At 38.1% G+C, this 13,565-nt stretch overlaps 1 protein-coding gene across 1 annotated transcript in view; it reads right to left on the bottom strand.

Annotated features, from left to right (window-relative positions):
- The window catches only part of TBC1D31 (TBC1 domain family member 31), a 79,131-nt gene that overhangs the window by 25,711 nt on the left and 39,855 nt on the right, over nucleotides 1-13,565 (bottom strand). Inside the window, exons 12-18 of the mRNA XM_043986093.1 lie at nucleotides 11,877-12,010; nucleotides 11,365-11,544; nucleotides 9,608-9,840; nucleotides 8,938-9,090; nucleotides 7,728-7,863; nucleotides 6,159-6,251; nucleotides 958-1,098 (exon numbers count right to left, since the gene is read on the bottom strand). Of these exons, the coding sequence (XP_043842028.1) occupies nucleotides 958-1,098; nucleotides 6,159-6,251; nucleotides 7,728-7,863; nucleotides 8,938-9,090; nucleotides 9,608-9,840; nucleotides 11,365-11,544; nucleotides 11,877-12,010 (1,070 nt within the window). The remainder of the gene's footprint in view (nucleotides 1-957; nucleotides 1,099-6,158; nucleotides 6,252-7,727; nucleotides 7,864-8,937; nucleotides 9,091-9,607; nucleotides 9,841-11,364; nucleotides 11,545-11,876; nucleotides 12,011-13,565) is intronic.

Consider the following 13,565-nt stretch of genomic DNA (forward strand, 5'->3'; position numbering starts at 1 on the left):
GAACCCTGTGATGGACAATGATGATACTATCATCTTGCCTTCAGCTTTTCCACTGTATATGTTCCCTCTTAGCTTGGGCACAGAAATCACATCAATACAACCACTGCTTCTGGAAAAGGTACATCATGGACCACTCGCCATCCCTGTGATTGACCAGATGAAAACTCCCTTCCTACATATGCTGCCTCCTCCTATTAGAGAGTGTAAGCCCCTTGAAGTAAATAAAGATTGTCCCACTTGTGTGGTGCTATGCCCGGTGCTTACTATAATTCCTGGCACATCACTGATGTTAAGTCGTTTCAGTTGTGTCTGACCCTCAGTGACCCATTTTTGGAGGTTTTCTTGACAAAGATACTGGAGTGGTTTGCCATTTCCTTCCCTAGTTCATTTTACTGATGAGGAACTAAGGCCAATGGGGTTAAGTGACTTGCCCACAGTCACACAATAAGTATCTGAGGCCAGATCTGAACTCAGGTTCTCCTGACTCCAGGCTTGGCACTCTATCTATCCACTGTGCTATCTGGCTGCCCCTAGTAAGTGCTTAATAAATGATTATCTATTCATTCAATCCTAAAATTCTGGGGAAAATGAGAATAGCAATGAGTACTCTTGCTGTTCCACAGACAAGACACTCTATCTGCCCTCTCTTTGCCTTTGTCCAGGCTGTTGCTGGTGCCTGGAATGCCCTCCCTCTTGACCTCCACCTTTCAAGATCCCTTGTTTCCTTGAAAATCTTGCTCAAGCAACACCTTCAGCACAAGGCCCTTCTGACTGCCTCCCCCTACAAATCCCTTTGTATCTAAAGCAGGGGCTATTTCTATTTCTTTTGTATCTTTGCATGTCCAGCTCCCAGCCCAGTGCCCAGCACGTAACTGTTGTGTAATACATGCTTTAGGATTAAAAGGATGGTGCAGAAGGAATGGGGCTAACATCCCAGCAGTTCCAATACGTTCTTACCTTGTGCGTTTTCAGGCTGTGACACTCATCCCTTTCTACCGCTTTATGAAACCTGCGCTCTTCCAGGTCCACCTTTCTTCTGTAGTTGTTGAGATCGTCTTTCATTTCTTGGGTAGCAATTTCTTCCTTTTTAGCAAGTTGCTACAAAAAGTTTGAATAATCAATCTTTTTAAATACTTTTTTAAAAAAATCCTTTAAAATTTTTAAATGGTAATAAACTCATATACACAACTTATTATACTGATGTGACTCCAATATACACCATAGAATAAAAAATGTGAGCCAAGTTATCCACGCTTATCCCTCAGTAGCTCTGTGGACTAAGAGATGTGGCTAGCCCTTACCACCTGAGATGTCACATTCCAACCTTGCTTTCTCATCCCAGGCAATTCTTGCTCATGTTCTCCCAGACATCCTCAACAAAGGTTCTATCCAGTGTTCTAGAGACATCCCTCTAGGCCTTTTGAGAGCACTGGAGCGCCAGGAAGGCTGTCCATCTGTTGTCCCTTGAAATAGCTACATGACCAGCCACCTCCTTATGCAATCATACATTTGATTGCTGACAAGTTGTCAGTGGTGCCAAACTCAAATAGAACTGGATCCCTGCTGGACTTAAACTGACTTCAAAAACCTCAAATTAACATAATCAAGGTTGGATTGTTTTAAAACTTTGTTAAACATTTCCCAGTTGCATTTTACCTGGTTCAAGTGGCCCTCTGCACTGGGGAGTTTTGCTACCCCTTGAGAGTAGATCATCGCTAGAACAATGCTTCAGTGTACCTTTTCATTGCCCTTTGGGTCACCCACAATTTCAATTACTTTGAAATCTGTGGCATCCCAAGCTTTGCAATGGCAATACATAATGGTGAGAACGTGTTAAGAAGATAAATTTAATGTGCTAGGGAGTCATGCCTAGGTTAGAGCTTGGAATATGGTAGCCAATCTGTCAACAAGCATTTATTAATTGCCTCCTATGTTCCAGGCACTCAATGACATTTGTTGATTGACCAGGATTGTTGAAAGCACTGCACAATTTCCCAAATGCAATGAAGCACCTGCAATTTTTTAGTCCTATTAAATTACAAGCTCAATTCACTGTCCATCCAGCAGTCCCTGTTCCAGATAAATGTAATGATGTATTTACTGCACAGTGCCACTCACAAAGTAAACATTTAATAAATGCTTGCTGATTATTAATTTAAAGGAAAAGCCATGCAACTGGATATCAAAGTCATTTCAATTCACGGGAATGAAAGGAACTTTTCATTCATTGAGTTTTTCTTGATTAAATAACCGTTAGCCCATCTTGAATATTCATGATCACACTGAAGAGGCTTCCTTCTAAGATGATGCAATGAGCACACCATTGTCCATGAAAAGGAGAATTCTGGAGAATCTCACCCTCGATAGGGAATACTTCCTCTCTTTCATTTGCACAGGACAGCTTTCCTCAAAAGTGGAAACCACTTTTAGAGAGCATACACACCTCCCTGTCTTATGCCTCATTTGAAGTTAATTATGGGAAAGCCACAGAACATTATTTCTGTGATCCATTTACCAGGTAATTTTGTATGAACTTAATGTATGCACAAGATGCTCCATGTTAGAAAGCCTTCTAGTTGCAATTTTCTCTAAGAAAAATTCAACTTTGTAATCAACAAAATAATAAAACCCTAGGGACCTTCTATTCTTCGCCTTTCAGTCAACTGTGTCTGCAAAAATGTGGTCTATGGCAAAAAATAATGTGGGAAAGCCTGCTTTCCTCTCCAGGCTGCACTTCCAACTCACCTCCATAGGACTTTGTCTACCTTGCCACATAATTCTCTTCACTCCAGAAACTCAGCTAGCCTCCTGGACTCCCTCTCACACTGCAAGTGCCCTCTGCCTTCTGATTGGCCAATTCCTTCCTGAACATCCAAATTAAGGAGGTGTCCCAGGCTAATAATGTCTTCATTTCTCTCCTGGCTGCACTGCTTCCTCTCCTCCTGCACTTTCTCTACGATGCCTCCACGTCAGGTATTTTCACCACTCTTCTTATCTCCCTTTTCAGCTCCCTTCTATGTGTTGTCTTCCCTCTTTAGAATATAAGCTCCTAGGGGCAGCTAGGTGGCACAGTGGATAGAGCCCTGGCCCTGGAGTCAGGAGGACCTGAGTTCAAATCTGACCTCAGACACTTGACACTAGCTGTGTGACCCTGGGCAAGTCACTTAACCCCAACTGCCTCACAAAAAAAACCCCAAAACAAAACCAAAAACAGAATATAAGCTCCTTGAGGGCAAAGGTAATCTTTCTGTTTGTATTTGTCTTCCCAGCATTTAACAGTGCTTGGCACACAGTACACAAGGACACAACGGTGCTCGATGACCTGCTTGTTTGTTTGTTCACTTCTCTCTTGCTGCCATTCAGGATATCTTCAATATATGAGTCATTCTCAGAGATTTTATCAAAATGAGGACACAGGCCCCTTAGTGAGCTGTGAGATATTTTCGGCTACTAAATCAACCATGATTTTTCACATTCTTTTAGTTTCTTCCCCTCTCTGAGCTATCTTAGAAAACTACTTCTCAATTCTTTCAAGATCCTATTGCCTCCAGGATAATTTTCTCCAAGTGTTCTTAGTTGAGTTCAGCCTCTTTTCTAGACTTCAGCACATCAGGGATTGAGGCACTGGGTCCAAATGTCATAATTAAAATAGACTTGTTGTAGAAATGTTAACACCTTTTTCCCATTTTCTCTGTCTGTTGTCTTCCTGGCAGTTTCATCTCGGGATGCTCTTGGGATGATGTGTCTCAGTTCAATTTAATCCAAGAAGCATTAACGGCTCACTCTGTGCAGGGGAATCACATTAGACACTTAGTCTCATGCCAAGCTTTCTTCTCGACATCTTCCTCCAGAGTATTTTATGGAAGCATAAGCAAACACAACTAGGCTTGCCATATCTCTTGAACTAGCAAGGAGAACGAGTGTTTGGTGGCTCTACTTGTATCTGGGCTCTTCTTGCCTCAGTGTCATAACTGCTTCATGTTGGTTAAACTCCTGCAACAAATGACTACAATGAAGACTAAAGCCTTTGTATTGTTTTTCATTTTCCTTTTTGCCATCATCAATGACTCATAGGACTAAGAGAGGATTGACGCTATTGTAACTGAATGCAGGGTTGTCTTCTCACCTCACCCTTTCTTGTTGTACCCTGATTTTGACTTTGGCTCTACCTAGTCATAGTCAGACTTCGCAGGTAGTCAGTGCTGCCTGGTGATATTACTTGGCACTTGCTGTGTCCAGAACTTTCTCATTCTCTTCAGGAAAAAGTATCTGGGACATGCAGACATGAAGCTTCTGAATAATCGACCTGAATGAAGCCTTTGGCCTCTTTCATTTCTCATACCCAATTCATACCTTTCAACATGCTTTTCAGCATCCTTCCCTGTGCCCACATTCACATTAGAGTCACTAGGTATCACAGTCTATGTTAAATTGATTTGAAGGATCTCTTCAAGTACTTTGCAGAATTTCTTGACCCCTTTATCTTCTGCAACAGAGGTTGGTATATTAAACTGCAGCTATGTTCATGGAAGCCTTTTTGCTTATACAAAATGAAAAGACTAAGTGTCTCATGAAATGATAGGCCCATAATAGCTCTATCGATTTTGTTTGTCTCTCCAAGGGAAGCATGGGAATTGTCCTTCCATTTAGCTGCAACTTCCTTTTGTCTTCTGATTTTATCTCAAGGATAAAATTATTTATTACCATTCAGTTCTTCTAACAACTGTGCCAGTTTGTTGGTATTCCAAGTACAAGAGCTTTGTCCTGTGACCAAGAGTTTAACAGTATCTACAGACCACTAAAAATTTTGTGATTTTTTTTGCATCCTTTGTCCCCTTTCTACCACTTTACTGTCATCTTTGTGGAAGTAGAAAGGGGTCACATAGAACCAAAAGCCAGTTTTTATTTTTGTTTCCTGGGTAGTTATGAGGAAAAAATTTCATTACCTCATTGTCAATTTACTGGTGATAAGATTATGTATTTAGCTAAATTAGTCCTTAGAAAGAAGACTTAAGTCTGTCAGAAATGTACTTTTTGAAATAAAAATTTGTTGTGTTTTTTTAAGGGAAAATTTTAGGTAAAGATTTAAATCTATGAAGACGAAGAATACAACAGAATTCATAAAAGCATGATACCTAACTTTTTTCAAAGGGAAGATGGACAGAATGAGACATAAATTTTTGGACATGAAGAAAGAAAGTATGCATTTTTTGCTTATGCTTGTTACATGGATAATCCCATATTATTTGAGGGTGTCCAGGAGTAATTAGTATTGATGATAATGTCAAAAAGAAAGGAAGAACATAAATAAAAGGGTGACAACATCTTTAAAAGTAGACAGAAAAGAACAAAAGGGAATTCAGAGAACAAGTTAGGAGCTTTGAAAGGAACATGTTGAATTGATGATATATTTTATTATTATTATTTTTTTGCAGGGCAATGAGGGTTAAGTGATTTGCCTGGGGTCACATAGCTAGTAAGTGTCAAGTGTCTAAGGCTGGATTTGAACTCAGGTCCTCCTGAATCCAGAGTCGGTGCTTTATCTACTGTGCCACCTAGCTGTTCCAATAATATACTTCAATAAAGAATAAATAATGCAAGTTTTATGTGATGGATATGCATGGTTTCATGTGTAATCCTTTTTTTCTGTTCTACTTTGTATATGGAAATGTTCCCTTTTTCTAGTGTTCATTAAATTCATGATAAAAATTTTAAATAAAAATACAGAACAAAAAAGAATAAAACCAATAAAATGTACCAGAGTACCCCTTACTTTCCCTTCATTAGTCTGAATTAGAGGGGTTTTATCATACTAATGGTCAATAAGTAGACTCTTTTGTCAGTTTCATTTGCATGAAATTCATGTATTAAACTCCTAAAAAATGAGTTATTTCAATAATTATACTATTCATTTTCTTATAACATAGTCTTATTTCATAGACAGCACAAAGGTAAACTTCAGCCTAGCTTCCATCACCATGAATCGGAATCAATGGACTAAAAATTTAATCAGCCATAAACTCACTGATGAGTCCCAACATGAATTAACTCATGTTCAGTGTGGAATTAAAATGCTGAACCAATGGTGAATTGATCTATACTAATATCAGATTTCTCAAAACCAGATTTTTATCATATTTGTAAGAGCTAATTCACACCTGTTCCAAGAGTCTTCTCTGGGTTTCGATTTCCAACCTTTGTAATCCTACTTCTTTGGCCGTAGTTGCAACTTCTTCACCTCTCAGAGATATCTACAGCAAAGCAACACATGGTGTTAAATAACAAACTTGCAAAATACTTTCATCTTAGGGCTAAGTATTCTCAAATAACTTGATAAACACACTATGAAAGTAAGTGCAATGAGAGTAAATAGGTGCCTGAATGAGACATTAAAAATATTACTCCTAAATTTCAATGTGAATAATCTTTTATTTAAAGTTGTCTCTTAAATTAAAAGAGAAACCACTATTACCATATGTTCATTTCTGAAGCTCATGAGAACAGATGATAATTCTTACCATTTCTGTAACTATCATTATAAGTTGGGGCAAGTGGAACAATCTAAAGTCCCAGCTGCTATGACCTAAATTATCTAATTTTACTGATTAAATATAATATTTACCTTCATGGTCTTATGTATGGAAACTTTAAAAATCAACATATCCTAATGTATGGCACCAATAACTCCAAGTTTGTATTGTTTGTATCTAATCATCATCATTTTGCCAGCGTTTATAGTATGTCTATCAAATCAACCTAAAGGTCTCAGCATTGCTCATGCTACTACAGTGTCGTTTTTCTCCTGTACAGGGTGTCCTGGTAATCTGAGAGAAAGGGGAATGATAGACAGGAGATGTTATAAAGGTGAAATCGACAAGGCCTGGAAACAGATTGGATGACATCTAGCTTGTGAGCTTGGGTGCCTGGAAGGATGGTGGTACCCAACAGTAATAGGGAAGATAGAAAGAAGGAAGGGTTTGGGGGGGAAATAAGTTAAGTTTTGGACATTTTATAAGTTTTATAAGTTACTTTGTAACTTTGAGGTGTCCAACGGACAGATGGAGATGGGAGACAGGAGGTCAAGAGAGAGGTCAGTGAATCAGCTCACACACTAGCTTCCTGAAATTAGATCAAAAATTAAGTCCCTGCAATTGTTCCCCATATGAGAACACCGAAGAGGAAAGACAAACCATTCCATGCAGTCCCTCGGGAATTACTCTGAATCCTCAGCATCCCTCAAAGGCCTAACGGTCTGATCTTAAGGATAGAGTACGAGATACAACTTTTCTATATGCTTATGCAGGACAGCAGAATGTTTTGTTAGACAGCTATTTGGCTGTCTCAGTCTTCAGGTTATTAATAGTAGAGAGAGGATAAACAATATTCCACACTTCAAAGAAATGGGAAATAAAATTAGTTTTAAGACTCGCAAAATAATCTGAATAAATTAATAATCAATCGAATAAAATTACTGTTTATATTAAAGTAAATAATGTCCAAGTGTACTAGATACTGAAATAGAACTTGTTTTTACCTTAGAAATGCCAAAAGGAAAACATTCAAAGAGCAGGATGGAGTCAGAAATAAGGGTTATTATTTGACTGCATAAGGATTTCTAATAGAGATGGACATTTTCCATGCATAATTTTTAAAAAGGAATTATTGTCCTGCTTTAACACTCTTGAGAGCGTTTCTCAGGAAAAAGTACTTAAATAAGAATAACAAACCTTTCTTTCAATTTCATCATCTAGTCTTCTCAGTTCCATTTCACGTTGGTCCAGCTGATTCCGTAGAAAACGCTTTCTTGAAGCATTAAGGAGCTGTATTTCTTTTAATTTCAGATCTCTTTTCACTGCAACTAGTCTTTAAACCCAAAATACAACAAGAACAAATAAAACCTTTCCCGATAGAGATCTAAATTGAAAAATATTAAGTTCTGCAACAACAGCTGGCCTTCACCTAGTCTCATCTACTTTTTGTTTAATGGGGTCCATTGTACCACAGCTGTGTTTACAACAGGGAAATGAAAGCTTCCCAATGACAAAACAAGCCTGAATTCACCATGACTAGAAAAATTGCCCATGTGCCATTGGCCATCTCTTTCATACTCAAAAGTTCCTCTGTTAAGTCTCTTACCCTAATTGTTTTAAACAAATAAAACCCCATTTCTAACTTTTGTTCAAAAGGAGAATGTGGCATTTTGTGCCAGGCTAGCTTCAGCAGCACTGGATTTTGTTTTTAGTATTTATTAAAAGGAAGCCAATGGCTCAACTCAACAGTTATTTTTAAAAAATTCATATTGCAAATAAACTTAAGCCACCACTACAGAATAGGAATCAAAGCATACTTCACAACTCCAATTAACCCACTCTCGACAATTTTAATTAACAGATATTTTGAATTACAAATTTGTGTGTACAAAGAGGCAGTTTACTAAAAGAAGGCCTTTTTCAAAAGCCAAGTTCTGAATAGTATAATGGAGGGGATTACATAGTCAAGAAAAAATTTTTAAGACACATATGTGCTATTATAAAACAAAATTAACAAGATGGTGTTACACAGAATTTGAATGAAACAAACCAGCAAAAACTGGTTTATCTAGAATTCTATTAACCAGAACTTTTGTGATTTGTCAATAAAGCCACAGATGTTCACGATGATGGATGGCTCTGTGGCCACACAAAAAAACTGCACTGCCTTTCAAATAATCAAAGGAAAATTAATTTATATTCAGAGTAGTTCTAATATAAAGTGGGCTTTATTATATCCTACTTATTTGACACTTGGCCAAACTCCGCATGGTATAACTGTCCATGGAAATCAAATACTTACCCAAAATACTCATAAGCTAAAGGACACGGAATTTCTAAATTTCAAAAGAAAAAAAAGGATAACGAAACCTACACAGACAACAAGAAGCAGAGTCCAATTATGTACCTATCTCTTTGTTCCACAAGCTTCTTTTCCTCTTCCAGAAGAATATCCCTCCTCTTGTCCTCAGCCTCGCGCAGCAGTTCCTGTTTCTGGAACCAAACTTCCTCTTCATCCTTCTGTCGCATTATCTCGGCTTCCATTTCATGAACTGCCTGCCTGAATTAAAACAATTCCATGTACCATTATGAAAAATGAAATCGCAAGATCAAGAGCAACCAAAAGGCCATTGCTTCATTTTTATAATGAATGTAAAAATGTACTATTCTACTATGAGGGGCTTGATTTGGTTGGACACGAAGGTTGTGTTTTCTCAAAGCATTAAGGTGAAATGTTCAGATCTTTTTTCACCACAAGTAATCTTTAAATCTACAGTACAAGAGGAACAAATGAAACCCTTTCCTGATATCACTCTAGACAGACAAATATTAAGATGGCCTTCCCCAGCTTTCTGGTGAGCAGTTTAAAAAATGGTTTCAAAGGGTTAACAAAAATCCATTTCTGTGTGCTTATGAATAACCCTTGTTTATATTAATAACATATTCAATTTACAAAAGACAAGCTACTATGGCTTTCCCTTCACAACAAATGGCATAACATGTGACAAAGAGCTTTCCAAACCTGAAAAGGGCTATCAAAATGGTTTCAATTATTGTTGTCATTATTCCATGATTACCTCTCTTTTAAGTATTCCAGTTCATCATTCCTTATCCTTTCTAGTTCTTGAGTCTGATAGTCCACGATGAATTTGGGATACTTATTAAAGACTGGGTATTGGCTTTTTGTCAGTGGGACAAAGTCATCAAGCATGGTCTCTGGATGAATATCAGCTGGGGTGCAAAGCATGAGGCGGTATGCTTCTCGAATGACAACAGTTATATCCAAGTTATTACGATGGTGGAAAAAGTACTGTAAGAAAAATTTCTTTTAAATATAAGGTTCTTTTGTGAATGTAGTTATAGTTATATGCTATTGTTTAAAAAAAATGAAACAATAAGTTTATTTGTGTGTGTGTGTGTGTGTGTGTGTGTGTGTGTGTGTGTGTGTGTGTGGCAGTTGGGGTTAAGTGACTTGCCCAGGGTCACACAGCTAGTAAGTGTTAAGTGTCTGAGGCCAAATTTGAACTCAGGTCCTCCTGACTCCAAGGCTGGTGCTCTATCCACTGTGCCACCTAGCTGCCCCCAATAAGTTCATTTTCAACATGGATTTTTCCAGGAAGGATGATACTCTTCTTAATATATACATGTGTCCCAAACTAAGACTCGATGCCATATTTCCATCAGGCAAAACTGTTTCTAACCAAAACCACGAGCTTAAGGAAAATAAATTTTATCATTAAAATGAAGAGATTTCTTGTATCCACAGAGAATGAATGATCTGACAGCAATGACAATCTTTCCTGCTAACATAAAAACACCTACTGCCTCTGAGACACATTTCCTTAGTTCTTCAAAGTTCTCAGAATTCCTCCACATTTTGCTAGTCTTTCTACTAGCAAATGACCTTCTGCTTTAATTTCATAAGTGTGACTAACATATATGCCCAAAATAAATGATTACATTTTGTCACAGAAACTTCATGCAGGCAATCAAACCAAGAACCCCTTTAACTTCAAACAACAATCTCTACCGCTTTCAAGACATTTTTTCATGCAGAGTGAAATAAGCAGAACCAGGAGGACAATTTATACAACAACACTATAAAAATGAACAATTTTGAAAGACTGAAAGACTGATCAATGCAATGATCACCCAGGATTCTATATGACTGAAGAGGAAGCACATTCTCCATTTTCTGATAGAGATGATGGATCCAAAGTGTTGAATGAAATATACTTTTTTTGGGAAGTGGCCAATGTGGAAATTTGTTTTGCTTGATTATGTGTATTTATTACAAGTATTCTTTGTTCTTTTCTGGGGGGCGGAGGGGTAGGGGAGCAAGAAAATAAATGCCTGTTACATGAAAAAAAATTACTTGAAAAAATATTAAAAAGTGAAAAAAGAGACATTTCTTGAGGCTATTTCTCTTACATGCCTTCAAGTTTTAAGACATTATATAATGACCATGATGCTCAGTTGGGTTACAAGCACTTTTAATTTAAAAAATTAAACATTATATACTATATCTGTGAAGAGATAGGGTGAGTTTCTATTAAGATAAATAGTATGTGGGGGGCAGCTAGGTGGTACAGTGGATAAAGCACAGGCCTTGGATTCAGGACGACCTGAGTTCAAATGCAGCCTCAGACACTTGACACTTATTAGCTGTGTGACCTTGGGCAAGTCACTTAACCCTCATCCCCACCCCCCCCACACACAAAAAATATAAATAGTATGTGATATTCAATTGTAAAGAAATGAAACCACACACACACAAAATGCTATTGTGTCTATTTTTAGCAAGTGATATACATTACAAACCACAGATTTGTACCTCAAAGTCATCTTTAAGGTTACAGTTGAGTAAAGGTGCCTTGCAGCAGATGTTATATGCCACAACAATCATGAGGAGGAATGAAGGGTGATTGGAAAAGACATTGTCAAATACGGTAAGCCATTCTTCTCTTGTGAGCACCTCTGAGAACACTGTTTCTAGAAGTGGCCATGCATATAACTAAAATAAACAAGAAAAAACTTATCAGTTTGATAGGTACCTTTCACAATGAATGTACTAGTACTGTTGAGTAATTCTAGTTTGACACCAAAATCATTAACAGTTATCAAAAGAATTTCTGTAATTTTTATCCTTTTTTCTGTAATTTTTATCCTGTTTTAGAAACAGACAAAACAGAAAAAAAACAGATATGTGTGGAACAAAAGGTATTAAGTGACATCTATGTAAGGTTTGCAGTGTTTTATCAAAGTGTGCCACAATCTGCATCGATGTCTAAGCAAAGGTCAGCCACAAAGGGTGGCTTTGGTTCCTAGGAGCAGAGAGCATCTTACCTGGGCAGTCACCCCGCAATTCATATAGTGCTGCAGCAATTCTTTGTCATGATGGGCCAAAAGATTTTCTATCATACTGAGGATGTTGATAGGCGGGTTAGGAAAATATTCAAACCAATGTTGACACCAATTAACTATGAAAGAAGAAATGGACAATGATCACATTCCTATAGCACCTTATTTCCTGTGAGAGCACTCTACTACAATCATAGGATGGCACATGATGCTAGAGAGAGGGTGGGGCCTGGAGTTAGAAAGGGCTGGGTCCCACACTAAATTATGGATTGTGATCAGTTTGGTGAAAGGCATTCCCCATACTAATGAAATCACAGACCCTTCATGTACAGGATGGTGCTAGCTGACTAAGATGTCCATTTGAAATACTGTCATTCATGTGCAAAGAGAACAGAAGACACAGACTTCTACATTAGAACAACAGACTAAACTACTTCTCACTCTTCAGAAATTTTGATGGAGTGGAGGGCCTGGTTCCTGAAAGCCTATGCCACTGATCAGATCCCTCCTTAATAAAAAGGCTCCTGGTGTGGACATATATCATTTTACATGGACCACTTTAACAACATTCCCCAAGGCTCATCACCAGCTTGACTACAGGGTGATGAATTTTTTGGACACAGCCACTCTTGAGAGCTTACCAAGGGATAGAGGGGCTGGCAAACATTATCAGTGGAGAGCATACCTACACTAAAAAACACCGAATTAAATTTAAAGAAATAAAAAGTTTCTGAAGTACTGAATTAAGGAATAATCAAAATCATAGAATGATAGCATCTCAAAGCTGGAAGGCATCTCAGAGATTGTCTAGTGCAAGTTATACCTGAAGCACAAATTTCCCCCATCTACAAAATCCCTAGTTATTTAGCCCCAGATTCAAGAGCTTCTGTGATAAGCAATTCTACTGGGCAAGGGAAGACAAAATCTAACTGTATGGGAAATTTTCCAAATATTAAACTTGAATTTGGCTCTGTAATTTCTGCCCACTAGTCCTGCTGATCTCTGGGCTTAAGCTAAACAAGGTAAATCAAATTTCTCTTCCATGTGACAGTCCATCAAATCAATAAATCATTCAACAAGCATTTATTAATGCTTACTATGCTAAATGCTGAGGCTACAAAGACAAAGATGAAACATTTTCTGCCCTCAAAAGATAAAAAGTAATCTTAGAAGAGAAAGCACCAGCAGCTGGAGTCTGGAAAAGGCCTCTTGCTGAAAGTGGCACTTGAATGGGCATCTTAAAAGGAGGTAGAAGTGAGGAGAGTTCATTCAAGGCACAGGGGGCAAAAAACAAAAAGACATGGAGTCAGGATCTTGGGTGTCTTGTATTGTAAGAGGTGGTGTGTGTGGAGGGGTTTAATGGGAAGACAAGAATATTAAGAAGACAAGAGGAAGGAGCTAGGTTGTGAAGAGCTTTAAATGTCAAACAGAGGAGTTTATACTTGATCCATGGAAACAAAGAACATGAACTTGGACAGACTTCAAGAGATAGTGGAGGGGGCAGCTAGGTGTTGCAGTAGATAAAGCACTGGCCTTGGATTCAGGAGGACCTGAGTTCAAATCCGGCCTCAGACACTTGACACTTACTAGCTGTGTGACCCTGAGTAAGTCACTTAACCCTCATTGACACCCCCCCCCCAAAGAAAAAAGAGATAGTGGACAGAAGGGCCTGGT

Source organism: Dromiciops gliroides, chromosome 1 (genome assembly GCF_019393635.1).
Source record: "Dromiciops gliroides isolate mDroGli1 chromosome 1, mDroGli1.pri, whole genome shotgun sequence".
NCBI lineage: Eukaryota > Metazoa > Chordata > Mammalia > Microbiotheria > Microbiotheriidae > Dromiciops > Dromiciops gliroides.